Here is a 19,790-nt window from a genome sequence, read left to right as displayed (position 1 = left end):
CGGGTGTGGCTTCCCCCCTCCCTCTCACTCCTCTTTCTCTCACCAAAACACTAAAAAGCCAGGCAGCCAGCGCCGCACACCACCACCAGCAGGCAAGCAGACAAGAGCTTTCGTTTCGTCCTTGCTTCCTTGAGTCCTCCGAAGCTCGCCATGTTCCGCTGCGGAATCGCCTACCCACGCTGCAGGTGGATCGTGCCCCTGCTGCTGCTCTTCGCCATCATCTTCGACATCATCGCCATCGCCGCCACTTCGGGCTGGGTGACGGATGAGGAGGGCAAGACGCACTACGCCAGCATGTGGGAGCAGTACCACGGACGCAACGACAAGTGGGAGGAGGGCAAGTCCCTCATGGAGTTCTGTAAGTGACCCGCAACTACTATACACGAGCGTTAACCGTGGCGACGTGAAAACATCACTTGGAGTCGTCATTCATGCGCACTTCGGTAGAAAATGCAACACCTCGCTGTATTCAGTTCAAACTGAGGATGGGGGGAGGGAGGCTTAAACTTTAGAATTCTCTCCCCCCCCCCTCTTTCCCCTCTCTTATCATATCCTGCCTGGGAACACAAACAGACAAAAACTACAATGCCTGCTTGAGCCCAGACCTCCAAGCAAAGCGACAAGCCTTGGCCTTAAAAAACTAAAAGGAGACCCTAAAAATTAGAACGTCAGGATGGAGCTTCCGCCAAATTACTGACAGTTCAGGTAGTCGTTATGAGGTGTGTCAGAAAGGTTGCAGGATTTTCAAAAGAGATTTTCAAATTCATCCCTTCGATCATAAGCCTCAAGCTCAACAAGCACGTATACAGAGAGAGCCTGTGGTTTTTGTCTTGTTTGTTGTTGTTGCTGCTCATCACCGTGTCAACACACTTGTTTACAATGACCTGATTATCATCCAAAAGGAGTGTGTCAGGCTGGGCTTATGGTATCAGTGCATATTTACAAATTTGAGTGTAGCAAAATGGCCTTTGCCCCCTAGGATCAAAGCAGAAAATGGCTACCATATTTTTACTGTCGAATCAGCGTAAAAAAGTATCAATTGTTTAATTGGTGGATTTTTTTTCCCACCTTCAGTATGTCCTCCTCCAAGAAACTTTCCTCAACTTGCCCTTGGATTGCTCCACTGCTTTGCACCCTTCACCACGACAACACTGCTGTATAACAGAGGACGCTTTTGTCTAGTAGTACCAGCGCCGGTGTGGTCGTTCGACCGTAAATATCACTCCTGACGTCTCAGTGAAGCGCGGGGGGGGGGGGACACGGGCGGCACAGCCCACGTCCCGTTGAGTTGTTTAGACCCACTTCTTCTTTGCTTTACACACACAATTCCCGGATGGCCAATCAATTCTCGTCCGCTGTATCTGATTCTCTAAAGATGACATACATAGCTAAGCTAATTCATGCAAAATAGAATGACAAGCATCTGGAGAAGCTCACATCCTTGTCTGACCCAAACGTTTTTGATTGTCAGCCAAACGGGATCGTTGAGGTTTGAGAGAAGAGCGCCAACCTGTCGAACACGTCCGTTGTGTGTGTCTGTGTGTGCGTGAGTGCGTGTGTGTGTCAGTCATGCCTCAGGCCAGGTAGCTAGGCATCAGATGCACACACACACACACACACACACACACACACACACACACACACACACACACACACACACACAGGTATGAATAATTGAAGGTGTTGGCTGACTCACACGTTAACGACAAAGCGTAGAGAACACAAAAGGCTTGCATGGTATGACTGTGTGGTGCAGAATTTTTCTATGTATACGTATTTTGTAATAGTACAAAAACATCAACAAATTCTGTTTGGTAGCGACATAATAATTAAAAATTGTCAACAAAGCTAAATGTGTACAAAATGCAATGCTTAAAAAAATTGAGTTTAAAAAAAGTCTGTCCTCAAGGAAATGAACACGCAAGCTCCTATAAAGCGTGCGAGGAGGTTGCTGTGGTTGTATTCTGTGGCACTTTTATCTAGAGGGCGTCACGTGGCGCCGCAGAAGGCGAACGTGCTTTTGCGGGCCGCCGCGGACCTTGCTTTATATCGGCTTGGGCTGTAAATCCGCGTCACGGTTATCATCATAATCATTTCAGTCCCACCAAGCAACCACGTTGCATTGTACTGAAGTGAGGCCGCCATCTTTGTTTTTCCTGATCAATGTGTGTTTGTGTGTTGCACGAGCAGCATGGGCGCAGGCAGTGGCCGCCCTGATGATCCTCGGCCTCCTCATCCTCATTGGCGCCTTCATCCTGTCCTGCGTGGCGCTGTGCTGCACGCTCAACGTCACGCTGCTGCCCATCATCGGAGTCATGCTTATTATTGTTGGTAAGAAACACACACGCATGTGCACGTATGAACGTAAATAACCGAATGTGGTTGTGTGTTATGTACTACGTCTAATGGTATAGGAACCACATTGGCCAAACTTAATTTGGGCCTTTACAACATGGTGGCGAATATATTCAGTTTGTTTGTTCATCAACGTTTGAGCCACGTTACCACAGAAACAGCTTTCTACTGTAAAAAGTGGCACTTTTCGACGTATTTCTGCGCTGGGTGCCGTTAACGAGGGCGACCAGAGCATTATGTTTCGTGGACGGTAGAGGCTTTGGCCTGCAAACCGCTGCTCCTCTTTGTTTCCTCGCTCCGATGAACGCTTTACAAAAGGCTTCCCCCGAGCGGTCGTTCACTTGCTCGCTCTTGTTGGGTTTTGCCAGGGAACAAAAGGTCACACAGAGGAGTGAAAGCAGTGAGCAGTAAATGGTGACGTTCTTTCTAAGTTGCTGGGAGGGATCCAGTACCAAAGAAAAAGGGATGAACAACATGATGACGTGTTTTAGGAGGGGAAGTAAGTGAGAGAGCAAAGGAGGGAGCGAGCGAGCCAGGGTAGGGCTCGGCAAAAGTCGGGTGTGTCGACATTGGTGGAATGTTGGAAAGTACTTTTACCCCACGTGGACTTGTTTGTATATGCGATTAGGAAAGAAAGAAAAGATAAGTTTCTGTTTTAAGACTACACGACGATAAAAAAAGAATCAGCCTTCGAGTGCACATTCCCAAGCATGAAACTTTTAGAAAAGGAGCTAATGCGGCATCCAAGTGTGAAATTGAATTTGTACCAAGTACAAAGATGCTTAACACACAAAGTGTTGACTTGTATTCAAGTGACGGCTACCAATCATCCGTCCGTCAGTCAACTTGCCGCTTTTACTGGCACTCGTCATCCATTTTGTGCAGTGATTGTTTTTTGACAGGAAGTGAAGCAGCTGCTTTGCTTATTTTCTGACTCACAAATTTATCAGTGACTCTCGTGTCTGTCCTGGAAGGGAACACCCCAAAATATAAGTGTATAGTCCCCCCCGCCACTTTAGAATTCCTGAGTGTCTGGTTTAAAAAAAAAAAAAAAAAGAAAAAAAAGTATTATTGCATCACAATTCATCACCGAATCGCCTTTTTTCTCGAGTAGACGCAACGGGCGGTGCCAGATTTGATTGCTTAATTGTGACTCAACACTTTGTTGCTGGCGTAGAGTATTTTCCTCCAATAGTGTCTCGCGTTGGTGTGAAAGTATTTTTCTCACACTCTAGTTAGCTCGGCTGTCATCCATCCTCGACCGGAATGAAATATGGTCACGAGTTTCGATCGCCAGCGAAACAAAATGAGAAATGCTAAAAGGAGTGTGGCATTTCCTTTGCAGTGGTGCTGCAGGTGATCGCCCTGATCATCTACCCGGTCAAGTTCAACGAGCTGATATTCGAGGGCCACTATTACTACACGTGGGCGTACGGCTTCGCCTGGGGCGCCACCCTGCTGTGCATCGGCTGTGCCGTGCTCTTCTGCTGCCTTCCCCGCTACGAGGACGAGCTCACCGGCCTGGCCAAGACCAAGTACCTCTACACGTCCGCCTAAAGCTCCCCCTCGACCCCAACTACCAGCAGCATGTCCTCCTCCTCCGTCTTGGAACATGTGTACACTTTTGCTCCAATTCAAGATGGAGGTCGCATCAGCATCGTCAGTAGCAACCGTTTTGTCCCTCAGTGCTTCGACTTACAAAACGTCACCAAAGTGCCTACTCGCTTGTTCAGAACCGTTTGAGCTGAAGAAATTTGATGAATCCAGCTCGCCATGCAATTTGAACTAACAAAAGGGATCAATTGATCTGGAATTTATTGTTCCGAAAAGATTGATGTAAAGTGTTGATCAGGCGCAATTGTTCTAGACTCGATGATCTGGAGCATTCATTCCAGTGCAAGTGACCCAGTGTGATTGATCCGCAGCAATTGATCTAGCTCTCTAACAACAAATGCGATAAAAAATACTTGGTATTTTTTTGGGGCAAATTGCATGCTATTTTTTCATACTTTTAGAAAATAGGATAAAAGGTTTGCCACCCTGCCATTGAAGATTCGGGCAGCAATTTCACACACTGGAATTCTGGTGTTTTCCTTTTTTTTCCTTGCTTTCTTTTCCCCCATTGCATATAAAATGTGGTTTCATGTCATCTCTGCACCTTTTTTTTCCTTGGCATTTGTAATCTTCATTTCGTCATCTTTTTTGCCTGCACGATCTTCATTTGTATTTGTCACAAAGAGGTACGAGGTGGATTAATTTTGCTTCGCATTAGATGCTGTGTGATGTAATAGCGCTAAAATAGAAACTCTTTTGTGATATATCATCTTTTAGAGAAATTAGGATTTTAAAAAGATGTCAGAATGTGTGTAAACCGCTTTGATTGTGATATTAAGTTTTTTTGTTGTTGGTGGTTTAAAGGAAGCAGTAAGTACCCAAATGTGTGTTTTTTTTTCACAAACTATCGTGTTGTGTTTGGGTTTTATTTGAACCAGTAAAGGAGCAAACTAACATAATATAGTATGCAAAACACCAAAATCCATTTGTCTGATGTGCCTTAGCTGCTCAAATGTGAGAACTTTGCATCTAAATAATCCCTGTTTGATTTATTAAGTGTGCAAAACAAAAAAGAGCATATTTTAGTTAGCAATTCATGTAGATAAAAAGATACTATGTGAATCGATACTGACAGACTAAACCAAATGCAAATTATTTGAATATGGGGATGAATCGTGGCAGGTTGCATGTGCGTTGATGAGCAGTAGGAGAAAGACGACTACTGTGCTACTACTGTATTAACGCTCTTTGTCTTTCCGGTGGGTGCGTCACGTGTTTTTATTAACTCTTTGCCTCTTATTGTTCTCCTGCTGTAGTGTCAACTGATTCTCTTTTATTGGTAGTTTTTATTTTTTATGCAATAAACGGTTTCATTTTGACAAAATTGATTTGTTTCTTCAGTGAATTAAAAAAAGTACTCCTCTGTACTTGTCACTATGACTAATAGCGCCGCAGACGACTTTGCTGCCATGCGTCCCGCCTACATAGGTGTGGCATCTGTAAAGCTGACGGTTACAGGGATGAGTTTCAAGAGAAAGTGTGAGGCATGCAATATTCCAGGTAAAGAAAGAAACATTTGTACCGTAGCAGAACCCTAAACACAATTTGTACTATTATAGTAGTTTATTTTAAGACTTATATAGTAATATTTTCATCTTTATTTATTTTAAGACTTATATAGTAATATGTTTATCTTGTGTTTTATTTTATTTGTGTCGTCAAAGATTTTATAACAATTTTATTACAACAGCAGTAAACAGGAATGCTAAGCTAAGTGCTAAACCGCATTACTAGTGGCAGTGAAAATGTGTTGTGTGCAAACAGTTTGCTGAACTTTGTCCTCGACTTGCCAACACGCACGCGGACACACAGCCGTGGTGATAAGCGACCAGTGACTCACAACCACTGGACCCCACCCTGGGAAGGGCCTCCTTGAGGAATCTAACTTGTTCCCAGCCTAGTGTGTGTATGCACGTGTTTGCGTGGGGTTCGCGTCAACATTGACAAGTCCTGTTTTAAAGAAGTGACATTTCCGCCATCTGTTGGCCGGAAGCATGTTGCACTCAACACGAATTAAATCTAATGAGCTTCTTTTCATAAAATAAAATAAAATTCCTTCATAAATATGATGTTCGTTTCTTAATGGACACTGCAGAGTGTGTAATTGATGATTGTAGTACAAAAAATGGCTTGTAAAAGTCATTTAAAAAATTCACCTGTTCAACAATTGGGTCAAGAATGACATTTTAAGTTATTATTCTTATGTTGTAATTCCAATGTGTTTTTGTACGTTTTATTTTTGTTTACAAATGTATTTGATTGATTGATTGATTGATTGAATATTTATTGATCCCCAGGGGTGGGGAAATTCAGGCCCCAGCAGTACCCATACCACAGAGCGGGTATACAAAGACACACAGATGGCATGAGCGCAACTCAATAGGCTCTCATAAGGCTGCCACACAACGGCGCCACAAAGAAAGTCAGAAAGTGCTCAAGATAAAAGCCATCAAAGCAAATCAAAGCTAAAAGACAAAGGAAAAAAAGTAACAGCGGCCAACCAGCACCCCTCAATACAAGAGAACACACCAAAACACACAAAATAGCCTCCACGGGGTCCATAGACAGGTGTAAGGAAAGTCCAGTTCAACGGCGCCCAATGGACCGTGGTCGTGAATCGGTGAAAACATCACAAAGCAGGCAAACGTGTGAGCAGCGTCCTGGGCACCCAGTCGGGGCACGTGCAGATGGTCACCACGGGGCTAGCATGGCGAAAGCCGTTGGTTCCGACGAGCACGAGGGAGCGGACTCCCCACAGGGGTTGCGGCTGCAAGGCCAAGGCGAGGGACCCGGTCATCACTGGCCGGATATATTGTTTATTTATTATTTATTGTTATATGTTTATTTTTGCATTCATGTGTTTGATTTTTTTTTTTTTGCATTATTCATCGTTTGCAGCCTTTCTTACTTGGAGTGTTTTAGTTTTGCAGTTGTTTTGAGTGTATTTTATTTTGCATATGTGTTTTTGCTTTGTTTTCTTTAAAAGAAAATAAATCCTTACAGCATTCCTGCGTTCGCCCATGTCGGCCACCGTACAAGGCAGCTCCGCCTGTGAGCTCCCCCTGGCGGCGCCCAGCGTAACAGCCCCCAAGGGTTGATGAGGGAGGGAGGGGGTGGGGGGAGACTTGACTTGAGTGAGGGAGGGAAGTAAATTGGGTGGACGGAAAGTCCCTGTGTGGAAATCCCCTTGACTTGGGCTTTTTAACCCCCACACTCTTGCTATCTCTTCTTTCATGGTTTAAACGCTATCGTCGGCGTCCACGCGTGTACTCGTGAACGCGGGGACTCGTCAAAGTGCGAGCTCCCCCCCTCACCTCTCCCCTCCCCCCCAAAAAAATCGCCGCGCCGAGAGGAGAAGCTCGAATGGCGCCGAGCGAGAGGATGAGGCTGCCGAGCATCCGGCGGCCTTTGTTGTAGCACCAGCCCTCCGGCGCACGTCGGACAGGTAAGCCCGTCCCAGCGACGCGTCGGCTCGGCTCGCCAGGCGAGTCCGAGGAGGCGGTGGCCATGGAGGGCCTTCTCGAGTCGGTTTTGGAAGCGAGCGGCTCACGACAGCCATTGTTTACAAAGACGTCATCCTCCTCCTGTCAGCGGGCTGTCGCGGAAGCCGTTTAGCCGGGCTACGGTCGTCTCTGCGCGAACGCTTTTGGGGGAAGGGGGGTGGGGGAAGGTTGGACCCTATTGTTGTCGTTGGGGATTACGTCAGCCTCGTTGGCTAGAACAAGTACGAATAATGTGTGTTGTATGTCTGCGTGCACCTGCCACTCGTGGAGAGGTGAAGCATCCGTGGCACAGGTGTCAAACTCAAGGCCCAGGGGCCAAACTGTAGCCTTCGGAAGCGGTGTTTCTTTTTTAAATTGAGACAAGGCACCCACTTTACATTGGAGATATCAAAAAGTACTATAGTAATGATGAGTCTTGACTTACAAGTTGACTGACATTGTGAAATCCGGGCCTGTTTGAACACAAGGCTCTTATTCTGTTGGACGTTTGGCAACAGGTGACAACAGGGTCAGGGGTGTGCAGAAGGGTGGCTGGCACCAGACATGGAGGTGGTGGTGGTGCCAGGTTGACGTAAACTCTCAATCATAGTCTGCTGGTGCAAATATTGGTCAGCTTTTTCTTCTAGAACGTGCATCTGCTTTTGATCAAGGAGTATGAAGCTAAAAAAAAATATTCTACCCTAAAATCGTCTATCCGCAGGCCTTTATATTTTTCACAAACAAATGTTTTAATGAGAATGATGCTGTAGTCAAGACGTATTGAAATGGAGACAAAACTGCAATAAATGGAGTCGGGGTAAAAGTTGTAACTTTGGTAAATGACATTTTAATCTCACAAATAAAATAAAATTCGTAATGTTGCCAGAAGAAAATTGTTATAAAAAGCTCACTGCGGCCTTTGTTGTTGCCGGATGCTCGGCAGCCTCATCCTCTCGCTCGGCGCCGTAAAATATGAACCACTGAGCAGGCTTCTCTGATGACAAGCAAAAAAGTAGTAACAAAATAAAAGTTCTGATAATAATGGGAAGATGAATTATGGCACTTAGATGCAGTGTGAAAATAGCTAATGTTACGTAAAAACGTTTTTTTTAGTGTCAGTGCAGCGTGTGGGAAGTTGCAGATGATGAGTCAAACAAAGTTTGGCAGACTTTTGGACATTTTAGCAACAGGTTTTTGTTTGTCGTCCCGTCAGCGAATTTAAATCTGACGGGATGCCCGACTCGTCACCTGACCCGCGACCGCCAACTTCCTGTGTACTTTTTTGTTGTTGTAATGCTGTTGGCAGCTCATGTGAGTGAAACGTGCGTTTCAATGACCATAAGATGATCACTTCCAGAAAATGTACCTTAAGTGCTTGCGTTGTCATACTTGTCAGCAGAGTGAGCGCATTGTGGGATTACCGCCCCTCAAGCACAGCGGCACACTGGAGCATTGTGTTTACTCAAACCAGAATACAAGGATGTCTTTGTGGATTTTTGTTGATTTAGTGGACTGATGATTGTGTTTGAGGTGCTTTCCCAAGCCAGCTATAAATTAACCGTCCAATAAAAAAATAAAAGAGGGGAATCTCTGGCTGTAGTTTCCTGGCAGACTAACTGACTCCGCCGTCTCCCTCCATTGCAGTTTCCGCCTTCTACCCCCTCGCCCGATCCCGTTCCTCGCCATCATGTCGCAGGGCCAGAACTTCCTCCCCAAGTTCCTTTTTGTGTCCAACCTGCTGAAGGCAGTGAAGATCCGCCAGCGGGTGCCCAACGACGTGTTGAAGCCAGCAGCCAGCGGTGGTCTCATGCACCACCTGCGTGGCATGCACCGCTACACGCTGGAGATGATCGCCATGAACCACTTCCCACAGGCCTTCCGCGAAGTGGTGCAGGCCGCCATCTTGGACCGGGTCATGCAGGCCTCACTGGAGCAGGAGAAGAAGCTCAACTGGTGCCGGGAAGTTAAGAAGATGGTTCCCCTGCGCACCAACGGTAAGAGATGGTCGTTGCTCTTATGGTGCCTTTCCCCCAAATGAACTTCTTTGCGTGTCTTGTCGAGAAATTACTTTCTTTAAGTTTCTGACTGACTGGAATCAGGTTTCGGGTTAGACCTGTTGCTTCTCCGCATAGTCAACCAACTGTTGCTTGGTCTCCATGTCTCGCCATGGATCTCCTCATCCCTAAGAAAATGGCTCGTGTTGCCTTCGATCGGCTAGAAATCCACTGATTCGCCATAGTTGTTGCAAATGTAAATTTCTGAGGGTTTCGTGATAAAGGAGCTCAATGAGAACGCCAGTGAGTCAACTTCATTTCACGTTTGCTGCTGCGGTTACTGCAAGTGACAGCAGCGAGACCTTCTTGGGTTCCACTTTACTCATTTAGTCACCCCGGATAAGGTTTTCGAATGTTGCAGTCATGTTTTGGTCAAAGGCGCGGAACATCCCAGCGCCCGCACACCCGTTCTGAAGCACGATGGGGAAACTCTGTGGTTTCGCACCCTTTTATTTACAACTCGGGGGTCTGCCCCTTCTTTTTCGCCTTGTGCGCAGGAGGGCTATAAATCTGGCAGGCTCCTAAATAGATTTACATGGCCGGGAAGATTTACAGCGTCCCTCGTGCCGTCAGGTGTGTCACAGGGCCTCGTTAAATCAAACGTGACCACGCTCTTTTAGCGCAGTAAACCAAGCGCAGCTGTCAAGCGCCGTACACAGGACTCTATTTTTAGAGCGGTCCTCAAAGTAGTGCAGGGGAATCATTTTCAGAACGGCCTTTGTATATGTTAAAGGGAAGCATCAGATCAGCCCAAAGTGGAGAAGGAGGAAGCAAAAAAAAGAGATTACTTTTATTGCAAGCATCACCATGACTGCATAGATGAGGAACTTGTCCCGTGTGTTGACTCAAAAACGACTGGAGCACACTCGCTCTCACAAGCTCGCTTCCTCATCAGAAAGCACCCTGAAGTTGACAAAACTTTGCCGGTAATAGACACATAGAACGCCCTGGTGCGCAGTGATGATGATATCATCAGAGTGAGACTCACAGTCGCGAACTCCGAAGCACCCAGACGTGACATTCAGCAGAGGACACATTCACACACACATTGAGTGTCTGCTGCTGAGTCACTGGAGCGCCACACAGACACACACACACAACAGAAGTCCATCAATGAAGAGCCAGCTTGAGAAGGTCATAACAATCACGGCTCTTTGCGGCGGCCAATACTAATTTACATTTACCTGCTACTCTAAAAATAGCTCTAACAATTAAAGCTGCAAGCGACGTATCAAATGTCAACGGCATGCTGTGCCCACATTAGAAGGTGTAGCGCTTGACAATTTAGCATGTTTGCACGCTAAGCAATGTCGCTCCTGCCTGGAGTTCACACAATTTTGACGCTTCAGACCAAAATGTCCTACTTCCCACTTGACTTGGCTTTGCATGAAGCACACCTTTATCCGCTCTGCTGCTTGGTGGGTCTCGATGATATGCAATATCGCAGGGGTGGGCAATTAATTTTAGAAAGAGCGCCATGCGAGAAACTGGAACAGTTGTCAAGTGCCCGCCAACATGATGACCTTCATTTTGTTTTATATTAATTTTGCATCTTTCTGTGAAGTATTAATTTGTATAGTTGTTTTTATGTAAAATCCTTTTCAGCTGCTCTTTTGTACTTAGGAGTGTTTTTTATGTATCAGCTACCAACTGATAAAATGAGTGAATGACTGCTCTCACTTTCATTCTGACCATACACACGTTGGTGTGTTTCGCAAACGCACACTCATTCATACTTGATGTGAGTGGCGGTCACAGTGGCGCTTGCTGTTTCAAGATAACGCGCCAGCATTCCTCCCCTCCCCTCCCCTCCCCTGCCCTGCCCTGCCCTGCCCTCTTTTCCTTTCCCCTCCTTCCGCGGAAAGTCCGGGACTGGTTAAGTGCTGCGTTTGACGTGCCGGGATGAACAAGATGAAGAGCACAAGCTGGGAAATTCCTGTGTTTAGTGCGGCAACAAGGCTCTCTGCACAATCTTTCACAATGACAGAAAGACCCAAAGAGGCTCTTTAGTCAGCGCAATAAATTAGTTTGGTTGCACCTTGGAGAGAAAAAAAGTAACACTACAAATAAGGTGCTGCTGTGGGGTAACAAGCTAACGTGGCTCTCGGCTATGGAGCTACCTTGACTCCTCAGCATTTGGTCCAAATGAGAGCTGCTACCATTTTGTTTTGTACTTTTGGCTTGTTTTTTAAAAGATGCTATCTATTTTGCGAGCGTGACAACTGACAACACTTCCTGGGCGATAAGCTTGCAATGGAGATTTATTTATTTTCACATAGTTTCTCATGGTTGACCTCTTAAGGAGAAGCTTTGCTCACTTTGTGCTTTCAGACATGTGAGCGTCATATCATCGCACAATCTAGCCCACAGCGCGGAAAATCCCCACGCTTCTCCTTTCCTTTGTGTGTGTCTGTGTGTGTGTGTGTGCGTTCGTGTGTGTGTGGTTGTGTGTGTGTGTGTGTGTGTGTGTGTGGGTGTGTGGGTGTATCATCTACACGCATTATAGTGTAATTATCTCCAGTCACACGGTGGCTCCAATGCGCCTTCGGCCCAGTTGTCGTTTCTAAACTTTTTGTCTCCGGCTCAAATATAACATGAGATTTGTTTCTTGTTTGTAAAGGAGATGGCAACTGCTTGCTGCACGCTGCCTCCCAGTACATGCTGGGTGTCCAGGACACGGACCTGGTTCTCCGCAAAGCCCTCCACGGAGTTTTGAAAGAGACGGACACTGGCGTCTTTCGGGCGCGTTTCCAGGCCGAGCTTCTGCACTCTCAGGAGTTCACTCAGACGGGCCTCCGGTACACCACCACGGTAAGAAGCGAACTCGCCGTGTTAAAAACACGCGACCTTCATTTAATGTGTTCAGTCAAACAACAAATTGCCTTCATGTGGTGCACGGCTTCCAGAACTGGGAGGACGAGTGGGAGAAGATCGTAAAGATGGCGTCCCCGGTCTCCAGTAGCAACGGCCTCCAGTTTGACTCACTGGAGGACATCCATATCTTCGTCCTGTCCAACATCCTCCGCAGGCCCATCATCGTTATCGCAGGTGCGTGCAACAAACAAGAAGAGTTAACGTGTCTTGCGGAGGATTACCATGACCGAGATTCGACTCTGACATCATTTATGCTATTAGAACGACATGCAACAATTGTTTCAGTCAAAATATTTCATCTCAAATATAGATTAAGACTAAACAATTTCACTCCAAGAAGAAAAATAGATTAATTTACATTACAAGCCAAAGAAATATGTCAAAATAGGAGAACAACAATGCTGAAGTAAGTAGAAATATTATATTATATTTTGGGGAAAAGGTTATATTTTGGTAGTAAAATCTAAATTTACTCTGTCTAAAAAAAGGCAAAATTTTTAGCTGAAATATTTCAATCGTAAAGTTATCAAAATATTTTGAAAGAAGAAAGGAACTGTTGACTTAAAAAACAAATGCTACTTATTGTAGGACATAGCAGAGTTGACTTTCATTATGTTGCCAGAAGAAATGTAATCAGATTAATTGCGAGTGGCTTTTTTTTTGTGTGTGCAAAGACAGCCCAATTTAGCTCGTTCTGAAGTTGTAGCAGGACTCTTTCTGTTCCTTTACTGAAAAGTGCTTTCCTTTACCAACAGACCAGGTGCTGAGGAGCATGAAATCGGGGTCGTCCATCTCGCCCCTCAACGTGGGCGGGATTTATCTCCCGCTGCACTGGCCCCCGGCCGAGTGCTACAAATACCCCATCGTGCTGGGCTATGACTCGCAGCACTTTGCACCCCTCATCACCATTAAAGACAGCGGTCCTGGTAAGCAATTAAGGAACAAATCCGTTGCGTGTTGCTGTCCCCCAATCCTATCTACGTTCCCTATTTTTAAAGGAAAACTTCAATTTTTCAAGTCTGTATTGCCATTCTTTTTTCTTGCCTAAGAAATCCGAGCCGTGCCACTGATCAATCCCGGCCGAGGAGGCTTTGAGGAGCTGAAGGTGCACTTCCTGATGGAGAAGGAGCAGCAAGTAAAGGAGAGGCTCCTCAAAGACTACTTGCTGCTCATCGAGATCCCCGTCATCGGTTTGGGATACGATACCACGCGCATCATCAACGCGGCACGGTACGTTTTATTTAGGGGATGTATAGCTGGGGCGGGGGGGGGGGGGCATGACACACCGTTTGACTTGACTGAGCAAGGTCCTTGGTAGAGGTAATAAGCACGGCGCTGTCTGTGGTCCAAAAGGTTGGATGAGGGCAACTTGCCGGAGGACATGAACCTGATGGAGGACTACCTGCAGCTGGTCAACCACGAGTACCAGCGCTGGCAGGAGGACAAGGAGCAGGCGTGGGCGGCCCAGCCTCAGCGCCCGCCGCCCTTCTCCGTCTCACAGCTCTCGCTCATCGAGATCCGCTGTGCCACGCCACGCTGCACCTTCTACGTGTCGGTGGACACGCAGCCGCACTGCCACGAGTGCTTTGAGAAACGCCAGGCCACCACCGCCGCCTCCACCGGAACCAGGATAGAAGGCCTGGTGCACACCAAGGGCGGCGGCAGCAGCGGCGGCGGCTCGGACAGCAGCGAGGGCAGCTCCAGAGGGGGCCGAAGCAGCAGCCCGCCGTCCTCCTCATCTAGCCGGGTGGTGCTGCTGTCCAGCCCACGCTCGGCCCCTCCGCCCACCGCACCCAGCCTCAGCCTGTACAGCGAAACACACGCCATGAAGTGCAAAAGCCCCGGCTGCCTCTTCACCCTCAGCGTGGAGCACGCCGGACTGTGCGAGCGCTGCTTCAACTCCAGGCAGTACCAGGCGCCGCCTGCGGCCGGAACTGGACCGGACGCCGTTGCCCCTCACGCGCCGCAGGCTCCCGGCTGGAACCAGTGGGGGCCACCCCGCGAGGCGGAGACGGAGCGCTGCGGCATGTGCAGACAGGAAGCCTTTCGGATATTCAACGGGCTGTGTCCGCCCTGCATGCAGAGGCAGCAGGCTCCGGAAGCGGGCGATCCGCAGCCCGGCAAGCCCGGGACCGAGGCCTCGTCTTCGGCCTGGAGCCAGCCGAAGGAGCGGCCGTGCCTCACCCTGACGCCGGGCCACGCCTCCGCCTGGCAAGTACCGCTCGCCCGGCCCTGTAAACGGTCCGGTTGCCAGTTCTTTGGGACGCCGGAGAAGTTGGGCTTCTGCACTATTTGCTACGTAGACTATCAGACCAACCACCGTAAGTTCTTTCATCATTGGTCGTTCCTTCTGTCCATTTTCAGTCGACAATTGAAAATCAGCAAAGTACAAGATAATTTGAATATGAGAAGATGCAGTTTATAAAAAAATCTACAATATTTTTGTCTAGAATAATGCCTAAATAACAAGTAACAATAATATAAATAACAGTAACAGTCACTTTTTATATTTGCCAATTGAAAATGGAATGTTTGAACGTTGCCCATATTCTCATTTGCCTTTCACACCATTCATGAAGTTTGCGCATTTCCGTTCCAGACCTGACACCTCCTCCCCCAGCCCCGACACAGGGCCGGCCCGGCGCGGAGGCCGGCTTCCAGAATGCGGCGCGCTGTCGCGGGCCGGGCTGCGGCGCGCTGGGCAAGGCCATGCTGGAGGGCTACTGCGACAAATGCTACGTCAAAGAGCAAAGCGCACGGCTCAACCAGGTGGCACATCGTACGCCGCACTCCCCTCCCCCTGTCGTGGTAGGTTCCACTTCCTCTGCCTTAGGAAAAAATCTAACAATACGATTGTTTATATTATATTGCACCTTTTGTCCCAATAGCGCGAGCGAACCACCAAACCCCGCTCCACGCAGCAGTCGCAGACTCAGACGCAGACTCAGACGCAGACGCAGTGCCGGCGGAGCGGCTGCAGCAACGTGTCTCCCGGCTGCACGGACCTCTGCCCCGAGTGTCACACACGGGGGGGCCAGGCCCGGGACGCGGGTCGCCGGGCGCAGGCGCCCAAGGAGAAGTCCAAGCAGCGGTGCCGGACGCAAGGCTGCGACCACTACGCCAACCAGGAGAAACAGGGCTACTGCAACGAGTGCGACCACTTCAAACAGATCTACCGCGGATGAACCCCAACGACACTCTCCTACTAACCAACCAACAAACCAACTAACTAGCAAGTGACTAACTAGTAACCTTATGGCCTGAAAATCATCACCCTGCCCCGTAACGCCCTTTCCTCTCCCGTGTAGAATGTGAAGAGAAAGTGCGAGTGTGCACGTGGGGGGATAAGCAAACGTGCGTGCGCGTGTGTGTGTGTGTGTGCGCGCGCGTGTGAGTGCGTGTTTGCGCGCGCACAGTAGACATGGCCTCCACAATACCTCTTTGTGCAATTATGACCATCCGACGAGCTGCGGCCGCACGTGTACAAAATGTATTTCGAGGTACCTGCCCACTCGTGCCGGACGCAATGATTGTACGTCAACCGGAAGCATCCGACTTTTTCATTTTTTTTTTTTTTGATTTGACCGGTGATTCCCAAGATTTCCAGAGAGATGAATGCTCCAAGATATTTGTAGTAAACCAAATTCTGTGAAATTGGATGAAAGCCAAATGTCTTGTGGTGGCACAGTGGTTGGGAATCACCGGTCTAGATCACAGCCAAGGATTTCGAGCCCTCGTCTCTCTGGATGCATTTGTGCTTGTTCGTCTAGCTTCGTGTTTGTTCTCCAGGGTATGAGCGTGAGAGTTGTGACCGATCAAAAAGTTCCCCACCTACCTTGATCCAAATCATTCAATGTTATTGCCAAAAAAAAAAACACAAAAGAAAAGAAGAGATGCTCTTACAATCAATATGTATGATGTGATCACATCTTCCACAAGTTATTTGAGGGAAATCCACCTTTGTAGATGTAACTGCCGCTTTTGCTAAACAATTTCATGGCTGTCCAGACGTACATGGGAATTTTCTCGGAAAAGTATATTTTCCAGCGATTGAGGTTTTGAAAATGCACTTTTTTAAGGAAACGCTGACCAGGGTAGAGACTTGCCAAAAAGTGGCTTGTCTTCTTTGTATGATGTCACATTTCAGAGACAGGCATCTCAATTAATTTACATCTTTCAATTCATCCTTGATTTTCTTTTTGAATGCTTTAAATTTGTCTCCCAGCTCAGTTTCTCAGATCCTCATCTCAATTCAGCTCATTGCTTCAAGACACAGTCATCTTATTTGTGGTATTTGTTTGGTAATCAGGATACGAACAGACCGGTGACAAAATAAATTTTTCTTAGACTGTTCTACGGAATGATAAAAATTAATAGCAAATTTCTTTAAAATCAAATTTTTCCTCACATTCCAACTTTCACTTTTTTTTTTTTAATGTTGCTCGACTCCAATACTTTGCCCTTTCTTCCCTCATCTCACGATGGATTCAACTTTCTTTCATCTTTTATGTTGTGCCGTGCCATCTACGGTACTTTCCCCTCTATCAAGTTTCATGCTGACAGAGATTTAACCCAAATCCCTTAGCGTAAATATACTTTTTTTGTGATCTCCATGTACGTGTGGACTAAAGTCTCTGTTTGCTATCCAAGAGTGCAAGACAGACAGGGCGGGCCCCTGCTGGTTGTAGTGCTACACGCACAGAAAGCGTCTCCATTGTTGCCAGTGGAGGCGCCGTTCAGCATTTACCTTCTTTTACCTTTTGCAAACCCCATTTAGAACAGATCAGTTGCCTTGGATCTTGTTTTTTTGCCTGTTTACGGACCACTGGAGCACCTATACGCAGACCATATGCACACACACATGCGCACACGCACACACACCGTTTGATTGCCTACTTGGTCCGACACAATGTATCTGAATGTGTTTGTGCTGCTGCTGTAACGGCACAGTATTGTATTGGGGCTCATCCTCCACAAGTTTTGCCTTTAAGATGGACCACAGGAGCCTGATGCCAGCATCAGCGCTCCCCATTATTATTATTATTATTATTATTATTATATCAACCCTCCTGTGAGTGTCATGTCATGGGTCATTTAAGCAAAGCACTAAAAATGGATTTTAATTGTTCATTTTTTTCCAAAACAAATCTGCTGCTGCACCAGAAAAATAAAAATTTTCGCTGTACAAGGTGATTATTTTCACTTTGACAAAAGTTTTTTATTTTTCTTATTTTTTAAACGGTTACTCATGCCCATGTTGAGCCTGGAAGAAACGAGCTTGCTTTTTTCCCCGAGTCTCGCACCAAACAGGAGGGTTGAAATGCATTTGTGAATATGGATCTGGGTCCGTGCTGTTGGACCTTCCGACTTGATGCCTCATCTTTAAAACACACATACACGCAATCCAAACACACGTGTGCGTCTCAAAACTGACATTCCTCTTTTATTTTTTATGAGGGGATTTTTTTTTCTTACTTCCAGATGTATTTTAATACTAGCTTTGGTTTTCTTTTTTGGTGTTGTTTCTTTGCCAAAATAATGTACTTGTGCCATCAAGCGCCAAACGGTTATTGTTATACCTCCTTAAAAATGGCCGCCTCGGACTAGCTAGACATGGCAAGCGCTCTTTGTTTGATACAGTGGAACGCCCCAACGTCAAACGCCTCAAAAGTCGAATGCCTGTAATTCTAAGTTTTTTTTAAAGAGATTGGCTTACCTTCCTGTAAATTTTTTAAATATTTGTAAATGCTAATGTGACTAATACATAGCCAAAGGTATGATGGCTAGGAAAGACCTGCCCACCCAAAAGAGTGTGAATAAAGAATTGTTTTCATAATTTGTTAAAATGGCCCTAAAACTGTTGAATTTGACTCCCCCTAGTAAATGACATCAGTTACATTCACAATAATTTACTAAGATAGTGGAGGCGAGGAGGCATAGTGGCTTATTGTTTCTACTTTTGAGTTCAAAAATGTTAAACATTAACATCTTCTAGGTTGTTTGATTGCCACAGGAATTAATTGGCTTCACCTTATTTTGATGGGAGGAAAACATTACTGGGCTACTTTGCGTTCGACTTTGAAGGTTGCATTGTATCGCCGAGTGCACCGTACGGTATGTTCTTCCGTGTGCGGGCCGAGTTTGCCTTCACGTTCAAGTGTAGTGTGCGTACACTATAGATCTCCGTGTGCTTTAATGCCCTCCTCACCCACTTTGATCCAACCAGTGTGAGAAAAAGGACTAACGTTTTGGGACGTGTAATAAAGGTGTAACAAATCATGCAAGTTTTCTTTGTGGGACCTGTCCGCAATGGAGTACTGTATGAAGAGTTTAGAAAAAAGCTTCGTTTCATTTGTTAAGTATTTATTCTTATCAAGATATGTGTATTGTGTGATTCAACAATTATTTATATGTTGTCCTGAAATGAATTATTTTTACTAAGAAATCAGAATTATGTCTACTGTGATTTTTTTATGTGTGGCCTCATTGTTGTTCTCTTTTTGCATCAAGCTTTTAATAAATAATACACATGACTAAAACATCAATACCAAAATGGGCATTGTAAGAAACTAACTTGCCATTGAATATTGCTCGGTTCTTCAGGTATTTACACCTAGAGCCACCTCAAATAATTCTTAGCTCTCCAAGTAGTACCATGATAAAAAGACTAAACGTAGCATTGTGTAGTAGGTCCAGATGGTCATTAAAAAAAAAAAACATCTAGTAATCTCTCCACCCGCAAAGAAGTGGAAGGAAGTGGATGCTGCAGGGGGAGGTGACATTTTGGAAAGGTTCATGAGGTCATGGGCAGAAGTCGCAATGTCACCATTAAAAGGCTGTCGGTAAATCAACAACGCCGTGAGTCACTCTTTCTTCTACTTCAGGTATCAGTATGATGCAAAAGCCAAAAGTACAGCACAGTTGGACAGGAAGCTGCCATTGTACAATCGAAAGAGGGCGTTTCCATCGTTACCTTTGTTTGAGCAATAAGTCAGCTGTTGACTTGTTTCATGAAACTTCCCCTAATGTTCTCAGTGACATTTACTTTAACTTTAAAAATGATTGGGTGATAAAATACACAAGTGACTCACTGGCTAACAACCGCTCTAATTCCTTCCATAGATTTTTTTATTTTTTTTTTTACTTATTTTGTACATAGCTAACAGTAGATTTGATATATTTTTCAATAAAATTGACAATTTAAAGTTTAAAAAAAACAACTTAAATGAACATCGATACATGTGACCCTCACTCGAGCTCTACGTTCTGGTTTTTGCACTATGATTGTTGACTACAACTCCCAGGCTTCGCTTGAAGCCGTTCCATTGAGGGGTTGACTCGTTTTGTTCACAAGTCTGGCTTTGAATTATCCTAGGCCCGGGCCGTGACACCGACTTAATTAACACCGCCT

General features: G+C 46.1%; 2 protein-coding genes across 2 annotated transcripts; both read left to right on the top strand.

Annotated features, from left to right (window-relative positions):
• Positions 1-7: 7 nt before the first annotated feature.
• Positions 8-5,293, top strand: LOC119135271 (p53 apoptosis effector related to pmp22). Its single transcript, XM_037272771.1, has 3 exons — positions 8-358; positions 2,191-2,331; positions 3,701-5,293. The coding sequence occupies exons 1-3, from the start codon at positions 151-153 to the stop codon at positions 3,910-3,912; spliced, it is 561 nt and encodes a 186-aa protein (XP_037128666.1). The 5' UTR covers positions 8-150; the 3' UTR covers positions 3,913-5,293.
• Positions 5,294-7,096: 1,803 nt separating this feature from the next.
• Positions 7,097-18,830, top strand: tnfaip3 (tumor necrosis factor, alpha-induced protein 3). Its single transcript, XM_037271407.1, has 9 exons — positions 7,097-7,414; positions 9,096-9,445; positions 12,126-12,316; positions 12,412-12,553; positions 13,135-13,305; positions 13,429-13,609; positions 13,733-14,700; positions 14,979-15,187; positions 15,268-18,830. Exons 2-9 carry the CDS (start codon positions 9,139-9,141, stop codon positions 15,562-15,564), a joined length of 2,466 nt encoding a protein of 821 aa, XP_037127302.1. The 5' UTR covers positions 7,097-7,414; positions 9,096-9,138; the 3' UTR covers positions 15,565-18,830.
• Positions 18,831-19,790: the final 960 nt, after the last annotated feature.

The sequence above is a fragment of the Syngnathus acus genome, chromosome 15 (genome assembly GCF_901709675.1).
Source record: "Syngnathus acus chromosome 15, fSynAcu1.2, whole genome shotgun sequence".
NCBI classification, from domain to species: domain Eukaryota; kingdom Metazoa; phylum Chordata; class Actinopteri; order Syngnathiformes; family Syngnathidae; genus Syngnathus; species Syngnathus acus.
This window is presented reverse-complemented; position numbering and strand designations above follow the sequence as displayed.